Source organism: Lonchura striata, chromosome 4, assembly GCF_046129695.1.
Source record: "Lonchura striata isolate bLonStr1 chromosome 4, bLonStr1.mat, whole genome shotgun sequence".
In the NCBI taxonomy this organism is placed as follows: domain Eukaryota; kingdom Metazoa; phylum Chordata; class Aves; order Passeriformes; family Estrildidae; genus Lonchura; species Lonchura striata.
In genome coordinates, this window is record NC_134606.1 from 8,915,242 (window position 1) to 8,943,101 (window position 27,860).

Sequence of the window (27,860 nt, forward strand, 5' to 3'; positions counted from 1 at the left end):
TACTGCTGGTGGTGAATGGGACTACAAAGCAAACCCTGTTTGGATGGACACACTTGTGCATGGCCCATCCTCACTCCCTGCTCCTTCCTACAGCCCAGACAGATTTTCTAAAGCTACAAGTCAGAACCCATCTTTTTCCTCTTACTGGGCAAATACAGGATCCCAGAATTGTCAGGGTTGGAATGGACCTCTGGAGATCACCCAGTCCAAGCCCCCTGCCAGGCAGGGTCATCTAGAGCAGGTGACACAGGAACACATCCAGGTGGGTTTGGAATGTCTCCAGAGAGGGAGACTCTATGGGCAACTGTTCTGCACCTCAAAGTAGAGAAATTCTTCCCCATGCTGGTGTGAACTTCTCTTATAATTTATGGCTGTTACTCCTTGTCCTGTCTCTGGGCACCATGGAAGAGAGTCTGGCACCATCCTCTTGCCACACACCTTAGAGATATTTGTGTGCATTGATCAAATCCCCTCAGTCTTGTCTCCTCTAAACAGGCCCAGCTCCTCCAGTCCCTCCTCCCAAGAGAGATGCTCCAGACCCTCCTTCATCTTTGTGGCCTCTGCTGGACATGTGCACGCCATAGGTGAGTAGGTGTATGTGTGGCAGAGCCCTCTGACTGATGCAAGGTAATTCCTCCTACTTGTGACCTTTTTTGAGTTGCAATCCTGTCTCCCAAAGTGCCTGAAACACCTCTGCTCCTGGTGTCATGTGCAGATTGTGGCAGTGTGCTCTGTACTCCTCCATTCCTCGATGAAGGGATGGACTGCACAGGACCCAGGGTCCTACCTCATAAGTTCTCCTAACATGACAGTGAAACCAACACTTATTCTAAGGGCCTTTTATAGTCAACTGGTATCTAATAATTCTACACAGAACATGATCCACTAGTTTTCTTTTAAGAACAGTGCTGCACTGCTCAAAACCTCACTTAGGCTGAGTATTTCACATGCTGCTCCCCTCTACTGCCCATGTGCAGGCTAGTTAATCTGTCACAAGGGGAAAGAAAAAAAAGTTGTTCAACACAGTACATTACAAATTCACACTTTTCTTTGCACCTTATACTTCTAGAAAAACTTAGGGATTTCTGAATTGATTTCTTTCATCATCATCCCTTCATACATATAAAGCCAAAGAACAGTCCTTTGAGATTTTAAGGAGCTTTTTTGAGTTCTTTATGAAAATCACTGGAGGTTCACATATAATTTGAATCATCTCCCCATGTATTCTTGCATAAAATATCATTAAGTCTTGATGCCTTGAACAGACTAAGCTTATTTAAATGCTGAGTCTTCATGTACACATCTGTAACTAGGCATACCAACACTACAATTATTGTTGGATTATTAATTCTTGTGTTTGTTTTGTGTTTTTTTAATGCAGAAAACAAAAACCCACAGGCTTGTGCCTGCCAAGCATGCTTAACACCTCTGATCTTTGAATTTGGATACTTACTAGAAAAGCAAAACCTGGTGTTTTACAATTCCTCAATATTAACAGTTAATAAAAATTCATAAAGAAAGTATACACAAAAATTGAGATCTAGTCCTTAACTTACCTCTCCACAGTTTCACAGAACAGTACAATAACCTCTTGCTGTACATAATATTCTTTTGGAGACTTCACAGGTACCATGGCTGACACATAACTACAAAAATGATAAAATAACGTACCACTGTTTCACATGCTTTGACAAGTAAGATTATAAATAAACCTAAACCTAAGATAAATCATTTTAGAAACCTAAGATGATTTCCTCTACTAATTTGTATTTATTTCAACAGCACTCACTACAAAAACTGTACTGTGTAACAATCTGTGAGAAACACAGCCAAATTACTTATTGAAATGGAATTGAGGCAGCGGAAGTCAGTAGCAATTTAGAAATATTATGATTATATAGCACATTTATGATACAATTATATAATTATGACAGCACATTTACCTATCAGAACCCTTTACTGTGTGGCATAGTGCATTCAAAGGATCTTTACTGATCTTAAAGATAGTTTACTCTGCATTTCCTCAATAAAAAAAGAAATCTGACTTCAACCAAACATTTTATCTATAAAGGTTTTACCTGAAATTAGATTAGTGAAATTCAGTTATCCAGATGAGACAGTTTATGACAGTTAAAATTTGGCCTCATTTCTATGTGGAATTACTAGCAAAAGCACTAATACAAGAAAGTAAGAAACACTGGTAGAAGTTTAGTGGTTTTCTGTCACTGTATTACTTAATTGGTCATTTGTAGAAAAGTAACACAGAAAGGGAAGAAGTTGTTTGCAAAATGAAGAAAAATGCTGTACACAGAGAGTTGGTATTGTCAGGCCAAAAACTGCACAGACACTGCCAAGAGCCAGTTACTGATGCAATTGGTGTCTGCACTCAAACCCACACTTAAAAATATGTTTTTAGATGTTTTCAATTAAAGTGTTTTCAATGTAACAGAATAACGATGCCTTTTCTAATCAGAAAAACCTGCTTACCTAAAAAATTGTTATTCTCTTGTATAAAAGAAGAGAGTAACAATTTTGAGGAAGGGCAAGCAGTAATGTGGGACATGATAGTGTAAAGGTTATTCCCAAAAAATATTAAAAGATTACCCAATTCTAAGAAACACGTTCTGCAAAGGGCAGCAGTGACTGTATTGTATTAGATCCATAGATAATCCTGCCCATTATCTTGTCTGTGGTCAGCACCACAAACATCTAACACACAGGCTACACTCTGAAGCACAATGCAAGACAGGTCAATGTGACCCTTAATGCAAAAAAGCATCACCCCAAAAAGCAGCTATTTTTACTTAAGCATTAAACCTCAAAGTCATTTTTGAATCACAAGTTTTCAAATCAGTGATTTCCTGTATTAATTATGGCTCATGTAAAAGCACCTCCTCCATCAGAATTCAATTTGCCTTCTTAAATTCACTGGGTACCATCTTGCTTGTACCACTAAGCACAAGAGAACAAAACCTCAGTTTCTAGAATATTTGTTATTGTTCTTTTCTATTAAAACATCTATCTGCTGCATTTTCTCTGACAAAGAAAACATTAAGAGATTTATGGTTTCCTTTTGTGTATTGGAAATTCTCCCTCAAATGCCATATGCCAGTATGCAAATGGGGGATTTTAGTTTACTTGGAGAGAGCAAATGTTTATTGCTAAAAAGCTATTTAGTTTTCATTATTGCTATACTGGAAGTAAAAATCTAACAACACACAAATTACTAAAGAATTCAAATACAATGATAAAAACATTACATCCTTTTCCCACTCAAGGAATAGAGAGTGAAACAGCCAATTTCCAAAAGCCAACAAGCCAAACAACAGCTGCACTGGCCAAGACATGGCTCACAACACATTTACTTAGTCTATTTTACCTTAATTCAAACTCAGCAAAAAGGACATCAAAATGTTTGAGGGAATCTTTCATTTTTTCTGTGTAGAGGTTCAAATCCCTTAAGGCCTGGTCACGAATGATATTTCTGACTTCCTCTAGGCTTCGGGTCAGATCCTTGGCCAAGGGTCTCATAGCCATACTCTCAATTTCACGATTCATAATAATTGAACCAGCAGCCAAACACTATGAAAGAGATGAAGAGATAAAATATTAGTTTTTACAAAGTAAAGATACTTCCATACTTAAAAACAAAGCACAAGGTGTTCTATTTACTAAGATGTGCTTTTGAACAAAGGCAGTACTTAGCCCCAGTTGGCTGCAAATTATTAAACAAGTGAAGGATTTAAGGCTGGTATGTCAAGAGTCAAAAGCTTCACAGAGAAGGTTAGGGAGCAGTTCAGCCAGGGAGACATGAGAAGAGGAAAAGGTTGAAGTACAACAATGTCTTAGAGTGACCACAGTGCTGACAGAAGAACTAAAGTTTTTCTCCCACCAGTTGGGCAATAAGCATTAGTAGGATAGATCCTCTATGCACACACAGCTTCCTTACATAAAATCCATGGGAATTCAGCAAACTACAGTCCATGGGCTGTTTTGATTCAGGGTTTGATTTGGATTTTTTATTTTATTATAAAATAAATCTGTTCCTTATAAAAAGAACAAGTTCTGCAACTGGGATGTCTTTTACAGCACAACTGCTCACACTGGCTATCATGCAGGGATCCAGTTAGGCCAGTATCCTGCTTCCCACAGAAATCATGATTACATACAAAAACCAGGTCACTGAGTGATTCATCCCTTCAGTGTCTGGAAAGCAACTATTTAAGACACCTTGCCCCAGGCATTATACATGGACTCTCTCTGACCAGCTGACAAAAACATTAACAGTAGATTCCCCCTGTAACACATTAATAAAACTTTAAAAAAATCTTGCCACTAAACACAACTGCTGGCTTTATTCTTTTATGGTTATATTTGGAAGACAATGAGCACCGATATAAATCACACCTGCTGCATTAACAGAAATACTTCTGTTAACTGAGAAAATACAAGGTTGCTCTCAAAGATCAAGGTTTTTTTCCCCTTTTTTAAATCTCCATTTATAGCTGTGTCACCCCCCCTCTCCCTGGCATCCTGTGGATGGGAACCACACCTGCAATTCAGTATAAGGAAACTGCAATCCCAGAAGGGATCCTTTCTCAGCAGTCTGATGCATTGATTTGAGGGCACTCAGAGAAGATCATGTTCTTCTTATCAGCCAAAGCAGTGTTGTGGGAAGTATGGATAGAGTAAGTGTTACCTGCTGATAGGTATTCTCAGTCTGATAACTCAGTGATTGTACTGACAAGGACAGAAGTGTGCACTCATAAAGCTCACACAACCTTCTTGCTCCATGAATTTACAGGAGGACAGTGCCTGCAGCAGTAGGAGCTGGCATTACATCACTGCATGTGTTACTTCCTCTGAAACCAACAGGTCTCTCCAGCCTGAGGGTTACACAGTGAAAGTCTGATTTGGAAACAGGTTTATCTTATATAACACAGTAGTGAATAAAACAAGACTTAGGACAGGATTACAAAGCACTGACATACCAAATTAATTTTATAAATTCTATCTATCTGAGACTTCTCTGACTCAGAGGAGGCTACAATTGACAACTGTCAAAGCAAGTTTCAGAAACAGAAGATATGGAGGCATACTGGACTGAACAAGATGGGAAATCTTCATGGGGAGCATGCACTTGAAAAAGAAAGGATAAACTGGTAGAGGAAAAAAGGATATTAACAGGAGGCCAAAGATTGCTTCAAATACAGGAGAGGCAACACTGAAAATGAGACCACAACATGCTGTTGTGTGGTGGGATGTCTGGACTAATCCCCCCTCAAGTCTCAACAAATTCATAGTGCCACCTTAAATTACCTTCAGGCTTGTAAAATGAAGAGTTTATCACTAAAGACGTCACAATATGAAAAATGCCACCAAAAATAATTTTTTTTTTAGCCAAAGTCATCAGTACTAATAAATCAGTATTTTGCATATCACATCCTTTTTGTTCTGACACTTCAGGCTTCCTTTGGTTAAAATAACAGAAGCTTATTCACTACAAAAATTCCTTATTCCTACAGGTTGCTCTAGAAGCAAGTCTTTGAGAGAAACCAGGTAAGAGAAGAAAAGTGGACTTCAGTGTTCTCCACAGGAACTATTATATTTTTGGCATACACATGAAACCAGGAAGTTTCAACAACATATGACAGCCTGAGGTTGCATATTTAGTATGAGTTATAGCATAAACATTAAAATGACAGCATGCACTTCTATTTGCTGGAGATTAACTTTTCTCCTGATAAACTCCATAATACACTTTTGTTACTAAGATCTTCAAAACACAAGATGGTTGATCAGACTAAAAAAATCACTCAGATGCCAACCCACAAAAGAATAGTTTTCCACTATAGGATACTGACAGCACACAATTATGAAAATAACCTGGTATGCTGTTAGCCCAACCAAAACCACAGTTAAAGAACTCCATTTCTCTGAGCACCCAGAGCGAGTTCTCTTGTTTACTTTGCTCTGTAATTATTTTTGTACCCCTTTCAGAAAAGCCTGAAAAGGTACATGTGGCTTTATACAACAAAAAAAGTGTCTATTAATCCCAAAGAACAGAAGTATGACAGACCTACCTCTGCTCCAAACCAAAGCTGTCCTGCAAGGTTGTCGTGGCGTATTTCCTCTGGAAACTTAACACAAAAGTCTCGGTTGGCCCGTTCGTGTGGAATGCATTCATCCATGATTTGGTTTATGATGTTCAAAACATTATCCTGAAGCAAAACACGGGATATCATATATACTCTTTGCACAGAAAACATTTTTTTCTTCTAAAATAGACTTTATTAGTGAGGTATCAACCAATTAAGATAGAAAATGCAGTATTTAACTCTCATGGTCTTCATGCACACAGTGAAAACAGAGGAGAATACTGCACAGAAACAAGAGCAGCAAACTTCACACTTTTTAATTTTCCTAGAAACCGTTTGTCAGATTAGTTGCACTTAACTTTGACTACTTTCTTTAATGGCACTTCTGCTGAGGAGGCATGACATAAAGACCTCATTACCTCTAGCTATCTGTAGCTATCAGTAAATAAACTGGAAGTACAAGTGAATTATACTTCTTCCATTTCCTCTCACCAGCTCCAACAACACACACTCCCCTTATTCCCAAAAAGAGCACCTGACAGGATACCTTGCAGTTGTTAGAAACTGAGCTATATTGGGACCTTTCAAGCTCATCCTGGTAATCTAAAGCAGTTTACAGACCTGAATCCCAAGTGGGCAAGGGCTGGCACTCTCACCAACGACCTCATCCCCCAGACGAGGATAAGGGGGAGGATAAGGGGACACCACACAAATTAGAGCTTTAATAACTGCTGTGATCTACCTCTGCATCAGGACAGTGATCAAAGACCTACAAGCAGTTTCTTTATATGCAGTAAATAATCTGTATTCATTTATTTGAAAAGGTAATTTTCACATTCCCCTGCTGGGAACTGTACAGAATTTAATTAACATAATAAAGGTATATTGAGAGCATGAAAAAGGCTGAGTGCTTTCATAGAGGTGTTTTGTCTTATGCTGCTTCTGCTATTTACAGAATTCACATTCTACTTAAAGTATTTCTCAAACAAATACCACCACATCTTTCTGTGCAAATTGTTTAACAGACAGAACTGCTTTAAATCTACACTTTATTGTTTTATTTTCACCTGCATTTATAAACAGTAGAAGACATGAATTTTGAAGAAACTTGCCCCTTTAATATGTTCCCTATCGAAAAAGACAAAACCCACTTTAGCTACAAAGAATGATCCACATTTTCTGCAATTTCTCCACAGACTGCTGCACCTGCTGTTGCCATAAAATAATCTTAACGTTAAGGCTGTAATTACAGTTGTCTTCATCCAAAATAAATTAATAAATTAACAATCAGCAATATTTATTACACAGGGGTATAAGGTACTTGATGTGTTAATGATTAAAACACTTTCACAATGAAGTATTTTTTGCAAGGCTGTCATGAGATGATACATTTCATTTCAATAAAGTTGTTAAAAACAAAAAAAAACCCCACTTCATACAGTTAAAACACATGAGCAAATGTAACAACCATCTCCTCTAGATATAAGAGTGAAAATCAAACACCCTGTAGCTCCTCCAGAGCATCACAACACAGACCACGGCCAGCAGGTATGAGAAAAGATAATTAGAATCACCGACATAAAATACCTGATTTCAGAGATGAAATCTTCCCCTCTCTCTGCTGGGCCTGTTGTACTGCCAGGATCAGTGGGGCACTAGGATCCCTTAGAATCCAAAGAGATGCCCCTTGTAGGCAATAGGGTCAAATCAACCTTAAATACTCCCCAAGGTCACTGCAGGGAGAACTGAAGTTCAAATCCTGGAAGAGAGCAGAGCAAGGATGGCCACACGCTGCTGCAGCAGCACCATCCTGAAGCACTGGCTGAGGAACACTCACCACCTCTCTCTCCAGACAGGAGAGTTAGACAGCAACCACATCCACATTGGCATGACACTTCAGGGTCAGAAAAAATAGAATAATAGCAAGTTTCCTATTCTCCGTCAACTTCTGAATTCATGGCATTGAGTATACTTCTCTCGCCAATATTTAGTTAAATCTACCTGGGAACCAAAGTATTATGAAAGTAGGTCTCATAAGAAAAACTACTCCTAAACTACCCAGCTCCTACCCAAAGTTACAGAGCCATGACTGAAACTGAGGTTAAAAACATTTACATTGTAGAAAGGCATGAGTCACTCATGAAGTGTTTCAAATCTGTTATTACTGATCTATTTTGAGACCAGGTGCTCTGCCTGTAGCTCTCACTTTATCACTAGAGCAATACAAGTTGGTCTTTATCATTAGGATGAAAAGGCCAGATTCCTGTTTTCAGAGAATTAATCAAAGTTTGCAAAGGTCTTTTTGCATTGGAGATATATAGTGGTAAAAAGCAATCTTACCAGTTAAAATTTTACAAAAGTTTCATGAAATGCAGAGAAATATTAAGGCATGAAACTCTGAGAAGAGCACTGTTCAAATCTAGTTATATCAGACTCTAAGTAATCCAATTACATTATATTTTAGGACATGATATTCCAATTTATTTTACTTGCCACCCAACTTTAATATGGGAAAATGCAATTTTTCTCTTACTATTTTTTCCCTAAAAGGCTACACAGAATAAGAGGAAAAGTAATATTAAAAAAACTTTCCTCCCTAAATTTTATTTTACTTGAATAGATTATTTTTAAAATGCAATCTTATTTGACAGCAGCTACAAGACAGATTGAATTTCTCTTATATAACCCCCTTATATACATATTCAAAATTCCTGATGTATCAAAGAACATTTTACACAAATAGAATAAAGAAAAAGGATTCACAGCTGGCAAGCAACCATTCCATGGTTTTGCTCTGTTTTTCGAATCATTATACCTGTTAAAAAGCTCTAAGATTCTATCTAAATCATCTCAGGAGATAATTATTACAAGCATAATGAAATTTTATATCTTAATGCACTTAAATATGGCAGCTAAAAGTACGATGATATAATGAAGATAATCCAACTTTTTACAATGTACTAATGTTTAAGTATATAATTTATTTGGTTTTCACTTAAAAGACACTTAATAGTCTTCCTCATTTCTTCAACTCCTATAATCTCCAGATGCTTCTGCTCCAGAGCACCCAAGATCTATCAACACATCTCCACATATGCCGAACTTTGAGTCAGGTATTTTTTTTAATATGTGCAGTACTACTAAGTTAAACTACAGGTAATTAGAATTTTCATATACACTTCCCAGTGGAGATAAATCACATTAGCTCCATCTCCAGTAGCAGTTGTCTGTACAGTTACCTGGCTTCACACAGGCAGCTGGTTATTCTGTTAAAAGTTCAGTGAAAAAGCCAATTAAAAAGATGGCCATCTTTTCCTGCCTAGTCTAGCAGGGATACAGGAAGATTAGGAAAGAACAGTTGATGGAACTTTGATATATAATGTATGAATACTGAAATATTTCTACAACAAACTTCTTTTCCTGTTTCAAGATGTGCAATTTCCCAAATTCTCTGTTGTTCTACAGGGTTTATTTTATCATCCTACGGAAGAAAAAAAATCAAAACAAACCAACAATTCTCCATCACTTCACTTCCCTCTTCTATTTTTCTTATGACACCCAGAGCAGAGCAACTTACATAAAAAATCTGGAATATTTGCTCCCATAACAATTTCAGATCTCAGATGCTTTAAAACTGGAAGGATGCCAGCCAATTTAGACAGTCTATCCAATGCATTGTAAGCAAATTAGTATTTTCTTTAGAAGAGCTTCAAGAAACATTCAATTTATTTAATTACAGTATTCTGCTTTGTAAGCTAATAACGAATGGGTTTGGATACATGGTAGCACTGAAATTTTGCTCTAATTTAAGCAACAGAAATCAATTAGTTGGAATTGAAGTAGTAAATCTTTCACTTGATCCATCTTTCTACATAAAAGCCTCCGGATTTTAATGCCTCTTTTGGTGGCTTTATCTTTTATCTTCTGGTTTATCTGTATACTGGAATGTGCACAGTTTTATTTCAGGTGCTCTGTTGAGGCTTTACAGCATCACAGGCAACCACTGAAGAGATTCTGCTCTGGGATTTACTCCAAACTCCTCATTTCTTGGAAAACACAGCTCAGAGTTTCATGTAACAGACAGCACTTATATTTCATTTTGATAGGGTAGATAATGAGTGGTAGTGAGACAATGTAGGTCTCATGTAGGTAGCCACAGTAGAGGACAAAAAGTTGGTTTATTTTTGGCCCATCATTAATTAGCCATATATTAAATAATTAGAGCATAAAGCTCATCAATTGCTGCATTAACTTCCAGAATAGGTACCAAAAAAATGCCAAGAAATTAATCTTCCTTGTACTATGAAACATGTGCTTAAAGCAACAAAGAGCAAACTTATCCACCCTTTTGTCCATGTCATTGATAAAATTTACACTGCTCTTCCACAACATGGAATTTAATATGACCTTTCTGAGATCTTTTGTGAAGACTTCTAGCAAATGAAGGTAACTTCCTTTGCTGTTCAGTACCTCTTTAATAGCCATGTTTTGAATTACCAGCAAAATCTAGCTAAGGCAAGATGGTCTATAATGATATCACTATGAGCTTAACAGATGATATTTTAGCCTCTTCATTTAAGTCCATGACATTTTTTGTTACCTTTTCTAGCTTGATGTTAAGTTCCAGAACTCCTTCAACATCACATTATGGCAATCAGAAGTCACTGATGAACACAAATTAGTGCCAAAAATAAAGGAAGATTTTACTGTAATTAAGGCAATTGGCATGTATTATGGGTTTTATGGGCCACTTGAACAGAAGAATTCAATAACAAGGTGGTATAGTCTGTGATGTAACAAACACATTTTCAATCTACACACAAAAGTCCTGGCCTCAGAACCTAGACAGCTATTTCACATTACAGATCCAAAGCCTATCTATGGTTTTCCCTCCAGTCCATCTTGCACAGATCCCAAAGTCTGTGCTTTCAGATTCTTTTTGCCTCATCAGCTAATTGATTATTTCCCACTGACAGTATAGCACAATGGAATTGTTTGGGTTGGAAAAGACCTCTCACATCCTCAAGTCCAACCACTAACCCAGCACTGCCAAGTACACTGCTAAACCACGTGCCCAAGTATCACATCCACAAATCTTTTCATTACCTCCAGTGATGGTGATTCAGCCACTGCCCTGGCTGTTGTCAAGTCTGTTCCAATGCTTGATAACCCTTTTCATGAAGGAAATTTTCCTAATATCCCAGCTAAACATCCCCTGGCACAACTTGGGCCATTTCCTTTTGTCTTATTAATTGTTACTGGGGAGAGGAGACTGAACCCCACCTGGCTACAACCTCAGGTAGTTGTAGAGAACAATAAGGTCTTCCCTGAGCCTCCTTTTCTCCAGGCTAAACATTTCCAGCCACCTCAGCCACTCAAAATACATGTGCTTGGCCACACCACTGCTGATCCAGGCCAGGGGCCATTGGCCTTCTTGGCCCCCTGGGCACACCTGGCTCATGTTCAGCCCCTCTCAACCAGCACCCCCAGGTCCTTTTCCACGGGGCCCTTCCCAGCCACTCTGCCCCAGCCTGTGGCACTGCAGGGGTTGTTGTGACCCAGGGGCAGGACCTGGCACCTGGCCTTGCTGAGCCTCAGACCCTTGGTCCACTGATCCAGCCAGTCCAGATCCCTCTATGGAGCCTTCCTGCTGTCAAAGAGATCAACTCTTCCACAAATTGAGGGCACAACACATGAGACTCCACTTTCTAAAAGTAACAGAATTTTTCTATGTATGAACTTTGGGGAGCAGCTCCCAGTTTAACCCATCCCACTAGAGAGCAATACCAAAATTCACCATGAAAAGGCAAGCAATTTAAATTCTCTATTGCCCCAGCCTAGCAACAACAACTCTTAACAAATAAAAGAGGAATTCCCATTCACAGAGGGCAGAATGAAGGAGATGTCATCATGAATTACTGCCGTCTTCACTCTGCCTTCCCCTGCTGCAGTGAAAGCATCCTGCATCCCCAACACATTCATTGCTGAGTTGGCATGGATCCAGCTTTCTTCCCTATGGTTCTCTGCTGCAAATTAATTCCCTGACCTGCAGTGTACAGCATTTTCATTTCACTCTGTCCACTGCCTTAGATAACAGGAGTTTCTCACAATGACCTATTTGACCCATGTGAGCAAGTAGAAACACATAAAATTTGTTAACATGAGAAACTACAATTTAAGACTACAGTACTAAACATTATTAGGATCCTTTTCTCAAAGAAAAAATATATTTAAATATTAATCACTCCCTCCCTATATAAGATCAAATATGAAATGTAGAAAGAAAATACAACTCCTGATAGTTGATGGAGTTGTACTGATGGCCCAACTTACAGTCAAGCATTTTATATTTTATAGCCATTTGCTAATTATTCTGTAGTGATCAGAAGTTTACCAAAAATTAAGAAAAGCTGTTAAAAACCAACATTTAAAAATTTACTGATAAAGAATGTTTAAATCTGCAGATTTGTTTTTACCCAAATACAACATTCCACTGACCACTTGACAGTACCGGGGAAAAAAAGGCAAATTTAAAATCTGTGAACCAAACCCAAGACAAAAAACCCCAACTTTTATGATACTTGTATATTCCTTAGGTATTTAAAACAACCATATTCAAGTTCATTTGCAGTGAAGTACAGTGAAAACAAATGAAAGGGTTGACAAGTCTGCCTGCTTGCAAAATAAATTAAGAGTTAAGAGATTTCACTCAATGGCAAACGCAAATAGCAAGCAGGTACCTGACACCAACTGTTTGAAGATGTCAGGCAGCACAGAGAAGACATCTGTTAGAGCAATACAACTCACACAAGTCATCACTACTAGGAGTAATGAAAGACAAATGTTGCCATCAGTTATAAAACAACTGAACTGGAAATGAAACTCTAAAGGAAAAACACCCAAATTTACAAGCTCTGTTATGACAGGAAAAAAGTAAAGCGGATATGTGCATTGTTTCAGATGTAAGCTTAATCTTGACATCATCACTTGAAAATGGCTGTTCTCAGTTTTAATTTTTTATAATTGACTTGCACTATCCCCACCAAAATTAAATTGGAAGACATTGTATAAAAGAAAATAATTTTCCTTGAATAAGTCGTAGCTCACTTGCATGACAAACAGCCTAATCCTGGCACAAATTTCCGACTTTCCTACCTCTGCATCAAGTCTTTTAAACACAGATCTTATGAGAGCTTTGTTCTAGAGTCCACCAGCTCTGTTCCAGTTTAGAAAAAGCCTCAAATACAGATATAATTGAGAAAACAACCACGATTCCCTCCTCACCACAGATCAATGAGGAACGCCCAATGTGTTGGACAGTGTCTGCTCGTGGTTCTTACTTCTTCCTTCTGTTAAAAGGTATCTTTATCTGCTACAGTTTCTAAACTTTGTGAACATGAAGGTTTCTTTCAGTCAACTTCCTCCCTTGATCTCAGTAATTACCCTGCAGTCTCCTTTACTGACCTCTACTATCATAACTAATATAATGTCTCCAGGGTTGCAAATTAAGCAGGCAAGGAAGATCTGGTCATTACTTTAGCTAAAGGTACTCCTGGTTCAATCCACACTGTTTAACCTCTTTATCAATTAACAAAATAACATCAGGAATAGATTCTTGCCAACTTCTAACCAATCATTAAGTTTCAGAATCCAGCAGGTAGTTTCTTTCACTTTTGCCTAATTTGTCTCCTTTAATGAGATCTATTTCTACCTAATTCTACAAGAAAATGTTCTTCAGTGGACAGATGCAATCAAACACAAACATCGAACTTCTGAACTGTCTCACTGTTCACAGTGATCATGGTGCATACTCCCAGTTTGCTCCTGTCAAGAATGCTAATGATACAATTAGTATTTCATAGATAACTCACTGCCAATCCACTACAGCTGTCCTCTGAGGTTTTTAACATGTCTTCACAGGTACCTTCCCCATCAAGGGATGCTCGTTGATGCTGACTTCCTTTGCAGAAATTGCTTCTCTTCAGCACGGACACAATTGCGATAAAGCATAAAATGAAAAAGCATGTATCTTCCCCCTAGAGATTCCTTATTCTCATACCACTTAAACTTATCAGGTAGCAGGAGACACCTTCAGATAAGGTTTTTTGCACCTGAAACAGAAACCCACTTTCCATTACAGACTGGTGTCAGGCCATTTTGCAGTGTCAGCCTTTGGCAGCCAGGCCAGCTGGAGAACTCAGCCCTTATCTCACCATCTCGCCTACCCTGCAGTCCTGTCCCCATGTGTCACCTGCACTCTCAGTGCTCTTGTACTGGGGGCACCTGTGAAGGGTTTCAGTGCACAGATCCAGAGTAACCCACGTCATTTCACTGCTCGACTTCATGGACAGACTCTACAAACACGTGCACCAGTACAGCTGAACAAGTTTCCAAGTGTAAAGCTGACCACAGCTTATTTAACCTAGCCTTGGATAAGGATCTAAAACTTCAAAGCTCTCTCAAAGCTGTGCTTTGAGGGGTGCCATGCAAAAGTGTGGGAATAGGAACAAGAATAGTGTAAATTTGGAATGGAAAATTTTTAAACTGATGTTGCCAATGCACCATGGAATAATGCCTAAGGAACTATGTATGGTAACACAGAAATACACACTGGAACAGGGTTATTTTTTATATAAAATCAAAGTTCATGTCTCTTGTTTGCCCATGCTTAACTACATAGCCAAGCAATAAAGTTAAGATATTGACTGAAACTAAAATGCTCATAAGCATTTCTATCCAGTGCCCAAAGGCTTGCTTGAATCAAAGACTGGGCAGCCAACATGCACAGCTGCTAAAGCTATCATAGACCTCTGACCAAAACCACTCAAACTTACAGAAATATTTCCTTCTGAAATCACTCTATGCCTTTGCATGAATACAGTTATAAAGCTCACTGGCGACCCACAGCACTGGTAAATTTAAAACTCTTTACCTGCTAGGAAAGAAAGAACACACTTAGCATCAAAAAATCAATGAAAAATCTAATTTCACTGAATACAGAATTAATTTAGTTATGCTGAAGTTGTGCAGCTGTAGACAAAAGACAAAGAAAGGCCAATGTGAAATTATACCACAAATACAAAGTTATATCCAGCAACCGTTCAGCTGAAAACCAAGAAGCCCAAACCTTTAGAGGCTTTCATTCTAAGAGTGTTCAAGCTTCAAATAATTTCTACAGTCTGTGTATTTTAAATAAGCGATTTAAAGTTCTCCTAAAAATTTGCATCAAAATAATGTTGCTTTCCTGGTTAAGGGATTCTCTCATAATTTTCTTTTCTCAATGATAAATTATGATATTTGCATTTCAGAATATGCCAGACAACCACAAATATTTTAATTAGATCTACTGAGAAAACTCACCACATTCCAGCTACAGGGTTAAAATATTTTACAGTCAAATTTGCAAAATCCCTATGGAGAACAATTGTACAAATAATAAACAAGGCTGGCACTGAGGCCAGAGGTTTGTACAACTGTATGAAAACGAAAAATACTTTTTCATACCAGTTATCAGGCAAGTCAAAAGTAAACATGACTCCGAAAGCCTGCTAGAATTCATCTCTGATTATTTATGTCTGCATCAGACCCAAACAGAAAAAAAAGTGAACAAAAAATACACCAAAACAGACTTTTCATAGTATCAGAACAATTCCAAAGCAAAAATTACCAGAGCTTACATCACAAAGGCAGCTTAGTTCAGTGTTTCAGTTGCACAAATCAATTCAACAAGCTCTGCAGCCTCAGGAGGATCATCTTTAACACTGCTACATGAACTATTACACTGTTTGATTATGAGCCCTATGTATGTGGAATAGCAACAACTTCAGCAGCAGTTACAGACACCACAGGGTGGTGAATACAAATATCAGTTGCTTGGTATTTGTGTAAGTAATCTTCAGTCACAGAAACCTTGAGACCTCTAGAGAACTGAAAATGTATTCTCAGGGCAAACCTAAGAATTTATATTGTGTACATCATAAGTTAGTATCAAGAGCACTACATTTTCTGCATTAAATTCTGGGCTTTTCTCAGAACTGTGGAGCAAGGAGCAGTATAAACAGGTGAGAAGTATCCAGCTTTATCTCTTCACAGTGTGAAGAACCCTGTACTTGGGGTAATGCTGCTGCTGTTCATCTCAACACCACTTAGAGAAGTGTTGAAAAAATAGCACTACTCTAAAAAAATGGAAATACAGCAGGAGAGAGTAGGTGGTATAAGCAAAAAGGGTAAGCTTCCTTAACCAAGAGCACATTTTCTGCATAATTAATTTTACACAAGTACAGATTTCCCAAAGCCTTTAAAACAGGAAGTTTTTATGAGTGCAAGCAGTGCAAAAGCATGCAGGAACAAAGCCTACTATCTGCAGCCTGCTCTCCAACAGCAAATTCATCCTTATCACAAGCTGTTTTCATATCAGTCATTTTAAACTTCTTCAAAGCAACACTAACTTGCTAATACATGTAATACCTTCAAAAATGAATAATTTTTAAAATTATTTTCCTAAAGTCTATATTTTTTTTTTCACCAAGAATACTGCGTAGCAATGAGTTAACACAAATTCTTTCAAAAGCATAAGCTGGAGGCAGAAGACAATCAGTGCATCTTTACTCCAAGAGGAACTTGGAGTTGTGAGCAAACTATTTAAGCTCCTCATTCTCTCTGGCTAATTATGAAATTACAATGACTGAACAAGCCACCCTAATAGCAAGCATTGACTTTCTTCCCATCACCTCGAACTACAGCCATTCAATTAGTAGTTTATTGTTAAATTATACATTTAATAGTAAGGAAAGGGCAGTCTGAAATTAATCTACTCTCACAAACTGCAAAGTATTTTGTAGTCCCTCCTTCCACTATGTAGAACTCCTTGTTGTGTCCAATATTTAAGATATATATTTAACATCTAAACGCTTTCATCTCAAGGTGCAGCATGAAGATCCAGCAGGAGGAGCTCGAAGCCTTGGCCCAGTTGCAGAGATTTGGCATCACTGGCACGAGCAGGACCTGGTGGGATGAGTTATGTGACTGAGTGCCCTGCTGGAGGGTGCCAGGCTCCCCAGGAGCACAGGCAGGGCAGCTGGGGCAGGGCTGGAATGCACAGAGCTTGTAGCTGGCAACGGCACAGCTGAGAACCTCTGGGTGAGGACTAAGCAACAAACAAATAAATTTGGGATGTTGTCCCAGGAGGAGGAAAATGAGGGGAGACCTCGGTGCAGTTACAACTTCCTCATGAGGGAAAGAGAGGGGCAGGCACTGATCTCTGCTTTGTGGTGAGTGACAGGAGCCAAGGAATGGCCTGAAGCTGTGTCAGAGGAGGTTTAGGATGGATATTAGAAAAAGGTTCTTCCCCCAGAGGGTGGCTGAGCAGGCTCCCCAGGGTCACTGCACCAGCCTGATGGATTTCAAGGAGTGTTTGGACAATGCTCTCAGGGATGTGGTGTGACTCTTATGGATGGTGCTGTGTGGGGCCACGAGCTGGACTGGATGATCTTTGTGGGACCCCTTCCAACTCAGGATGTTCCATTCAAGCATTTTGTTTAATGAAAACTTATTCATAACCAGATTGCACAATATTCCACAACATATGCTTCATAATAATCCATTACCATGAAATTAATTATTTCTTACTAAAAAACAGGCTTTAACTTTCAAGTAGGTTAAGGTCACAACGAAAATTAAATTCCACTGCTAAGACCTGACTTGAAAAAATTCCTAACTTGCCTTCTTGTCTTTCTTATAATACTTCCCCAGTATTAAAGGAAAAAACAAATAAATGAATGGGATTCCTCTATATGATTAAGTGAAAACGCTCCTAGCAGAAGAAAACAGGCATAATCCCCAAGTACAAAAACATCACAAAATAAATACTTTGGACCTATTGTTAATCTTGCTAACGTGGGGCTACCATGTCCATATGGAGAAAAGAAGGAAAATTGCAGCATATTTATGTCATAAGACAAACAATTCAGACTACATAAAAAATTCAGTGGCTGATACTAGACTCTATCCTTCTTAAAAAAAAGAAAAATTAAAGTTTAGCCAATCACACTATAGCAGAGCTGACAGCAATCCTCTGATGGCACTGCTGAAGAGTGTGGAAGAACTATAAAGCCCCTGATAGTCAAGACACGTCACATTTCATTAATTCCTACATAACTGGATCTGGTATAGTACCTTACTTGACAAATGCTGAGAAAAGTCAGGCTTAAAATGATCTGGCTCCATTGTCCTCATTTAGCCTTCAAATGCTCTGGGAATATTACTGTGTCTCAGGTCCACTGTCAATACTCATTCAAGGTACCAATGTGCCAATTGTTAGCAATATAAAAACTATGATCAAAGGCAAATAATAGTACATTAAGAAATGAAAAATAATTTTATCTTTTGAAGCTGAGTGTTAGAAGACTCCAATACCTCAAATTAAGAGCTTTCTATAGCTGGGTTCTCTTATGTATTTTTAAATTTGAATAAAACTTGTGACCAAAAGAAGAAACTGCTCTAATTGAAGTATAGATAAAATATTCATTTACTCTCCTGTTAGCACCTCATGTTTTATATGGATGACTACCTCATCCACCAAAGTCAGTGGTTTTCCACAGGAGTTTGCATGCAATGATTGTGGCCATCATGAGCAGATGGTACAGCATAACCTTGCATCACAGTCTCTTTAGCAACAACCTATGGCTACCCCAGCATGCACCATTTAACATAATATAATCACATCCCTTTTTCACTGATAAAAAATTAATTGTGTTTTGTATACAAAGATAAGTTCTCTTTCCATTATTTAGCAACTTGTCAATCCAGATTCAGTTTCATCCTTGTGCATTATTGATTACCACCTGTGTTGTCATTTCATGCTACATCAACTTTTATTTATTTTTAAATATATATAATAAGAAAACTCAAATGTCACACACTGAAGAGTCTTTCCACTTCCCACTACAGAGAAATCCATGCATGCTCTGTGACAATTCACTCAGCTCAGTCGTGTTTCTCTTCCACTCTGGAAATGTTACTAAGCAATTTGCAAACCCTATAACAGCTTCACAGTCCTGTGTGATGGTGTTGTGTTGAAAGTTTTGTTTGGAGTTAAGATTTTTGCTGGTCTGTTGTTTTCATTTGTTTGGTTTTGTTTCGGTTGTTTGTGGGTTTTTGTTTTGTTTGGGTTTTTTTGTGTTACTGTTGTTGGTGTCTTGTGGGGTTTTCTTAATTAAACAAAAAACCAATACAGAAATCTGCCCACGCACATGGTGTAAGCTGGTGTGAAAGACAGCTGGACTGCTATCCCCATGTCAGGCTGAAACTGGTAACCACCTCCTCAAGTGATCCATTATCAAACATGACCACTGCTTTGGTCAGAAACAACACAGCATCAGACAAAGAGCTTCCCCACTCCTAGACTTGTCTTATCCATCCATCTCCCTCTTCTGCAAGCAAATGACATTGCTAAACTTTTAAGATACACAAAAAACATATTTCAAAGATAAAGAGCATATATTTTCTTTTTGTGTTAAAGTTTTAATTCAACAAGGCCAAGTGCAAGGTCATGTCCCATGTTGGGGAAATCTAGTGAAAGGTGTCCCCCGCCATAGCAGGGGTTAGGGACTGGGTGATATTTAAGGTTTCTTCCAACCCAACTTATTCTATGAGTGTGGTTTTAGCATGTGACAAAGCAGATGCCTCAGATATGCTCCCAGCAGCACTGTTCCTTTACTCCTTGTTTGCCATATTCATTTTATACCACCTTTCACACCCCACAGCCAGCCCCTTCATCCTGGAACACATATTCCTTTATAGTGAGGGCAAAGCTTTGTTTCCACTGGCTCTTGTATCTCAACTCATTTCATAGTGATGCTTTCAGTTGTTAAATTGAGCTTGAAGAAATATGGAGATAAGTGTAGTTGAAATACAGCATTTTTGATAAAATTCACCACATATTTTATATTGCTACAGAAACTGAGACAGACAAGTGATAAAACACAACACTGAAATATGATTAGCTTTCTCTAAGGGCTCCAACTCCTCAGCAACATTTACTTAGGCTACAGAGGATAATGAAGTTCAGGTTCACAGGTGCCTCCTTCTCAGCACTGTATAAAGGAGGCTGTCCACTAAAGACTACATTTTAAAGTCTCATGTTCCAGCCTCAACTGGAACTGCTAAAGCTGAATTGGAAACACTGGGCTCCCAATTGCAGTAATTCAGGAGGTGCTTCCCAAGAAGGCAAATAGCAGGAAAGGAGTGAAGAATCAGTGTAATGTACTGCCAGTCAATGCAGTGTCCATCACTGCCACCAGCGAGCCAGAAACAGTCATGTCTCAGAAATATTATAAATTCCCCATTTTACTGTGCTGTGGAACAGTGCAAATGGACAGCACAGCCAGGAAAGTATGGTTTGCTTCAGGTCAAAGCCCTGATGGGGCAAATTCCTTCCTTGTGCACTTCAGCAGATCAAGCGACACACTGCTGAGACACAATCTGCAGGAATAATGCTGATAAAACCCTGCTGGAGCTGACTCATGTGCTATTCTGAGACCTCACTACTGTATACAGAAAAATAATTCTCAGTCTACTGAAACAGCAAGCAAGGACTATGATCCTAAGAACATTCTCACCTGTTATGCACAGGTTTGTTAACAGTGAAGTCCTAACAAAACTCTGCTTTAGAAACAAAGGGTTTTTTTACTCTTTACTCTTAAACAAAACAAATTAACTTTTAAAATATTTAACAGTAAACCCAACTCCATTTAAATAGCCAATAAATTGTTTTAAACCAGTTTACCAAGTCAACTAACAAAATATTAATCAATGTGAAAACAGCAACGATCAAAGCAAATTAATTTAGAGAATGATAGTGAATGCATGAGTGAATAACTCAAAAATGTACGAGTTAATCATCACTTCTTGTAAAAGTCAATACTGTATGATGTGAAAAGCATAGGAAAGGACACCTTGTTATACCATTAATATAAAAATACTGCAATGATTTGTGTTGCAGGGAAAAAACCTCAGATGAACAAGCACTGCGTATTACTGAAGACTCACTACTGCAGAGTTGTTTTTCTTAAGGAGAAAAAGGGAGTTTTCCTTCAATAAAACAAAGTTTGATATTCTGCCTACCTTTCAGTTCATTTAAGAAAAACTTACACAGCTTTTCTCAGCACACTTTAGATATTGTTAATCTTAACAGAAACCAGTAGAGAAGTGTTTTATTTTCTTGAATAGGTACTAATCACACAATAAATGCAAGATATTGTATTGATAGATATATCAGGATTTCACAATGTTTTACCACTGACATGCAAACAGCAAAGCAAAATGAGGGATGTCATTTTTATAATAGGATACCATAACTGGAAAACAGTGTTACACCACATTATTGTGAAAATGAAAAGCTTAGAAAATCACTATCTTACTCATCTTACCACTCTTACTCATGGATTATGCTACTCAAGCATCCTGCTGTACAATCAACCAACAGCATTTGAAAACCAAGCTGCAAGATGTTCAGAAATTTTGAAAAGTTAATTTCCTGCAAAAAGTGTGATTCTTCTCAGCAGATAGCATTATGACAAAGCAGAAGACAACACTCACAGTTGCAGTTCTTTACTAAGGAAGCATCCACAGTCTTGAAGACTCCAGCTCTCTGCACATCCACAGGAACACCACAATGCACCTTACCTACAACCTGCCTTGACTAATACTGCCAGTTTTGTTAAGATAGAAAACTTGCAATATGTGCCCTATAAAGTATTATATCCCTTAGGCAGAGACCTTCTGGTTTGTCTGAGTCTGCTCACACACTACAGTAAACTTGGAGATCTTTAACAAAACTATCAGAAGTTCAAAGCAGACACAAAGATTTAAAGCTTGGCTCTTCAGATATGGTTAAGATCCAACAATAACACCCAACCTCTCTCCAAGAAGAATTACAGTTTGTAAGACTTGTTAGCATTTAAAAAAAAATCCCAATAATTTAAAGGCATTTCCTCTCTCTAATTGATAAAAATAAAACTCAAAAATATAATCTGTTAATAAGGCAGACACTATCAGTGAGTGACATGAAAATAAGCAACCCAGGAACAATGAATTAATTTACAAAACAGATGCCAAGAGAGAGGGACATAGAATTTTAGAAATCTTGATCCCTGAAAAACACTAAAATCTGATAGAAATGCTATGCCTCTAAATTTCATGGAGATAAAAATTGGGAATAATCTGGAAATCTTAAAACTAAGGTTTCCATGGAAAAACTAACAAAAATAGGAAAAAAAAAAATCACGCAAAGACTGGGAGTGTGGTAAACTATGCTCTGTGGTCACAAAATACTTTTCAAAAGCATTGCTTGGAGAGTCAGTGCACATTTCTAAAGAAAAGGTCTCAGAATTGCATGACTGTTTTTGCAGATACCAGAGGTATTGCACAATGCTGCTGTTACCCTCCTTTTACATGGACAACCTTCCAGCACAATGCTCTGAGCCCAGGGCTGGCTGTTGGTTCTCCATCATTCTCAAACCCCACCACACCTTAGGCTAAACCCACTTTTTCCTCTTACTATGTGATATTTGGTCAGCAAATATCTACATTTCAAGTCCTTACTAAAACACTGTTCCTTCTCTTGTTTCAAAATTACAGGACAAATTCTTAAAAGAACCAAAAAACACACTGCATTTACACAAAGCATGACAAAATAATGTAAGCTCTAATTAAGCAATGCTGTTTTTGACATGACATTTGACAATGATCTGATCTATTCTAACAGAACTTTCAAAACTACAAATTACAAAAAATAGCTACATAAAAAAACCCTCCATCTTTTCTTTTGGTTCTAGCAACAGATTGCTGCTACTAAAACAATCTGTCTGACAAATGAAATTACCAGACATCAGAAGATATTAAGAGTCACAAGGTAGTGAATCACTGCAGAACAAACCAAGCAAACTGACCAGTCAGTGTCTGCATTTCCTGCACTCCTACAGGTGAAATATTCAGAGAAGCTGTTTTTTTTAATAGAACAGCTCTTCAGGTCTGCCTGTACTACATGAAACACATGAGAAAGCCTGTGTGCCTGCAGGGAAACAGGGAATGAATTGTCATTGCCAGGCATAAAACAACCAAGGAGATTTGTCTTGCACAATGATACTGTTAACCCACCCTTAATACCAGAAAACCTTTCCTGGCAGTCTGGAAAGAATTAGACTAGAAAGTCTGTGGAACATCCACTACTGGAGGTTTTGTAGAAGCCAGATAAATATTTGTGAAGTGTGGTTTAGGTACAGCTGATCTGTCACACAGAAGACTGAAGTCTTCCTCTGAAGGTAACTTTCACATCTATTTTTTTTCACTCCAAGTCACAGCATTTTTAATTGTTAATAAACTTACAGCCTCCAGTTTGGTAATTCCTTAAACTCACATTTTTCTGTAGGAACAATACAGTAGGAAATTTTGAAGATTCAAAGTCGACAGAAGTATTAAAATTGTTTCTGACAGAACAACACATCCATTGTCTACTCTTACTCTGTAAGCACTCCTCAAAAAGCTGCACTTCTAAAATTTCGTTTTCTTGCAAGAAGACACAGAACACATGACTGTTTTTCTTTTCAACAGACTCAGCTAACCTGATGTGAACACTTTCTACAATGATCAGGGCACTTTTCTTGAAACTCATTGTAACATGATTAGCGATGAAATTTTTCCACATAATGAAATTTAGTACATTTTATTAGGAGTAACAGGAAGAAATTTTAGCAAGGGTGAATCAAAATACATTCTTTACACCTAACTGCATCATATTTTACTTGGTGGAGATGTAAATGTGTATTTATTACTATGGTCATTCCACTTAAAATTGTCCTGAGGTGACAGCAAACATTTATTTTTCATACAGAAATCCTCATACCACCTGAGCATCACGTATTTCAGACCTGAACCTACTTCAGTTTAAACTGTATTTCTTAGGTGCGACTGGGAGAGGAAATATCAAAGAATTCATGTAAATATGAAGGGTACAAAACTGTAGATTCTTTCTACCTCTAAAATAAACACCACATAACCCTCTGAATGTAGTTAATTTACTAATGAAAAACTCAGAGTCATGAGGCATGAAAGTGAGCAGCTACAAATTGACATGGCTATTTTTTGCTGCTTGAAATTTTGAAACATTTCTCATGTCCTGTAAGCTCTGTATACTTATTTTATATAAAGGAAACAAAGTTTATAATGTGCATTCTTATTCAGGGAAAGCATCAACACTCTTAAATGAGCTGTAGGAAAATTAATTTATGGACAGTATTTTCAAGACTATAACCTTTAAAGTAATGACAGGCATGTATCTAACAAAGGTTCATTTTTAAAAGCTCTGATGATAAAAGCTAACTAATAAAAAAAAAATTAATGGACTACATTAAATGTACATAAAAATCCCTGTGAAATCAGGAAGTTGCCACTTTGATTACCTGACAGGAGCGAAACTGGTTGACCAGCAGTGTACATCTCTGTGGGTCTTTTCTCCCATCCAAACTGTCCAGTTCAGCTGCTACTTGATTTAGTTCCTCATCAGCATAGTAGAACTGAGCAAGGAGCTGTGGGTCTGTTCTCTGTATTGGAGACATGGACAATATGACATTACTATTGCAAAAAAACCCAAATTAATTCCAAAAACTAAAACAACTTCAGCTAGTTGTATTTATTGTATTTACAATATAAGCCAGATAAGCAGTATGGCAGCATGGAAAACAATGATATTGGGATTATTTACACACACTTAAAATTTTTTTCTACTTTGAAGAAAAAAAAAAAACCTCTCAAAAAACATCTCACATAATAAATCTGAGACATTACTCAGCTATCATTATCTCCAAAACCACCCTGGCATTCTCACTTCTTGTGACATTATCATCTGGAGGAGACAACAACTGAATCAGAAGGTTTGTTTATTAAACAGAAGCAGACTTCAGCTCTAGGCAGAACAAGACAAAGTTGCATTCCAACTTAAAACAAACAAACCATATCCCCCCCCCCGAACCTATCAAGCAATGGAATAATCTATCAAGCACCATGGTAACCTCTGCAGCATGGTCTGGTCAGAATCCTCCCTTTGAGCATCACAAGAATGAAGCCACAGAAGAGAAAGGTACTGAATCTGCCAGGGCCAAACAAATGCAAAAACTTCACAACACTAATAATAATATCACTAAACAAGGCATTGCAGAGAAAAAATTATGTCACAAGTCTTTCATGTGGCAAAGAATAGAATTATTACAACTGATTTTTGGCCACATTAAAACAAAGCAGCACCTATAATAAAAAGACCAAACAAAGGTATGCCTCCTCAAAAACACTGAGAAATATCAATAGTAAAGGTTTACACCATAAAAGGATTTTTTTTTTAAACATTAACAACTAGGAGTTCTGGTTCCAACATCTTAATTGTAAGCTGTCAAAAATCTACACTCATGAATAATGTCTTCACTATAGCCCTGATATAAAGGTGCCCAGAGAGAAGAATAAAGCTTGTGATATATGGTCAGGGAAACAAACAAAATTCAAAACAAATGGTAATAAGAGGGAGAGCATGTAATTACTACTAAATTTTATGTTGTTTATGTCTAAATTTCTGTATTTATAGTCAAGCTTAGAAAAACATTTCTTTAAGCATTCTCTACCTGATGATTTTATTTTTTCTGATTTTTATGTTTTCTTTCAGCATTTATCCACAACCATTAAAACCCTCTAGACAAAGTTAATAAACAAAGATTCAGGAGTCTGTGTATGGAATTGTGACAAAGCATGACTGCTGATTTTTAAGCATCCAAATTGCACTGCAGAAGCAAAATAAGGCAATTTATTAAGACTGGTCTCAAGCAAAACAAGTATGCCTGAGACAGTTCCCAAGTGGCTGATTTTTTCAACTGGAGGAACAAAAGTTTTAATTGAGTTCTCCCAACTGTGTTATGTTTGGTGTGGATTAGTAGTGTGATCTTTGATTAATTGTGCCAATCATATGTGGTCCCTGGCAAGATGAAACTGCATGAAACTCTAAATCTCTTTACAGGGGGCCACTTAAAGCAAATAAAACAAAAGTTTCCCAATTCAATTTGCTGCACTAGGTAACAGAAAATTAGGGACAGTGTCGTGTTCAATGCCAATTTTTATTTTCAGTTTATGCAAAATATGGTTTAAATAATTTAAAGCAAATTTCTTGCTATTCTTTGGCAGAATAAGAATTAGCAATTCTTGTCCTTAGGTACTCAAATTAATAGAAATACTTAATTTGAAAACATCTCATGGAGAACCTACCACTTACCTTGGTAGTTTCTTTCAGGAAATTATCCCATTTAACAACAAATTAATGCATCCAAGCTCTTTTGATTTGCTGGACTTGACCAACTGCTCGTTTTGCCTTATTCAGCATTAGTTCTATTTGCCTATTTCTGTCTTCACTGACTGCAGTAACCCCTTTAACCATATCACCACTGTGGGATGCACTCATGGGGTTGGGATTTCTGGGGAGAATTTTTGTTTGGTTGGACAGGAAGTTTTTTTGTATGTGGTGATACTGCTGTTGTCCTTCCAACACCCTCTTCAGTATGAGCTCTCTGGGCAGGAATCTCATTCTGCAAGTACACCTTGCATTCCTTCTGCCTAATTTAGGGTTATATTCCACATATTCAGCCCAACAAATGGCCCAGGTTACCCCACGTATCTTTACGGGCAGCACAATGTACCACACCACCAGAGAACTTTGTCCACAGATTTGAAACCATCACTATATGGATCAAAACTTGCTATCCCCATTTATATGCTATGCATGAACTATCATTCCAGCCAGTACCAAGATAGGAATCACCACACCATAAATTAAACAAATAAAACCTCCTACCAAACAAAATAACACACATTTAGCCATGTTATACAATAATACACCATTCTTTTATGAAAGATCACTCACTGAAAATTTATTTTAATGATTCTTACTTTTTAATAAATTCCACTCAACAGGACAGATACCAAAATCAGAAGATGCCTGCCTGTCATCCACAAGTCAGAATAAAACTGTCCATATGAAAAAGCTGTATTAACTATTGAACTGGTTGCATTCTGGCTTTACCCATCAAGTCCAACCAAGGAACAGTCACCAGGATTAGATTAGTTCTGTTTATTGCTTAATTCATACTGATCTAAGTTTTAAAACAGGATTTAAATCGACTATAAGGGAATGTTAAAAACATCCTAATTTAAGAGACCTGTAAGCTAGTTACAGGTTATTAGATTAATAACAGGTCTGTAGAATTATTTATTGCATGTCATCAAAGGAAAATATGCTATTCTCATCTCTTGTAAACAAGCTGGTAGACCAAAACCAGAAACTGTCCCTAAAAAATAGTGACAACTAACAGAGAAGAAAAATTCTAGCACAGACTTCCTAACATGGGACAGAGACCAAAAAATAAACTACCAACAAGAAGCCAGGGTGCCAACAGACCAATCTCAAACCACACAGTAACTCTTGAATCTAAGAATCACTTTGAAAATCACATTTACAGACACAAGGGTGGTTCTTAGGGACATATCCCCTTTTTGAAAGAAAATTGCAAGCACTTTCTGCATTATTTTTAACAGCAGCTTTCAAGTGCCAATACCACCTCTTCTTGAGCAACATAAAACATGTGTCATCTTAGACCTGACAGCAGCCCATAATTTGAACATTAAAGGGAATGTTTTCCCCCACGTTTCCACGATCCTTTGTAGAGAAGTACA

At 37.6% G+C, this 27,860-nt stretch overlaps 1 protein-coding gene across 5 annotated transcripts in view; it reads right to left on the reverse strand.

Annotated features, from left to right (window-relative positions):
* ZFYVE28 (zinc finger FYVE-type containing 28) overlaps positions 1–27,860 on the reverse strand; it is a 146,698-nt gene that overhangs the window by 54,935 nt on the left and 63,903 nt on the right. For all 5 annotated transcript variants that reach the window (XM_021550715.3, XM_021550713.2, XM_021550714.3 and 2 more), the window contains exons 2-5: positions 24,557–24,697; positions 6,084–6,221; positions 3,380–3,582; positions 1,557–1,646 (exon numbers count right to left, since the gene is read on the reverse strand). In XM_021550715.3, coding sequence (XP_021406390.1) covers positions 1,557–1,646; positions 3,380–3,582; positions 6,084–6,221; positions 24,557–24,697 — 572 coding nt within the window. The remainder of the gene's footprint in view (positions 1–1,556; positions 1,647–3,379; positions 3,583–6,083; positions 6,222–24,556; positions 24,698–27,860) is intronic.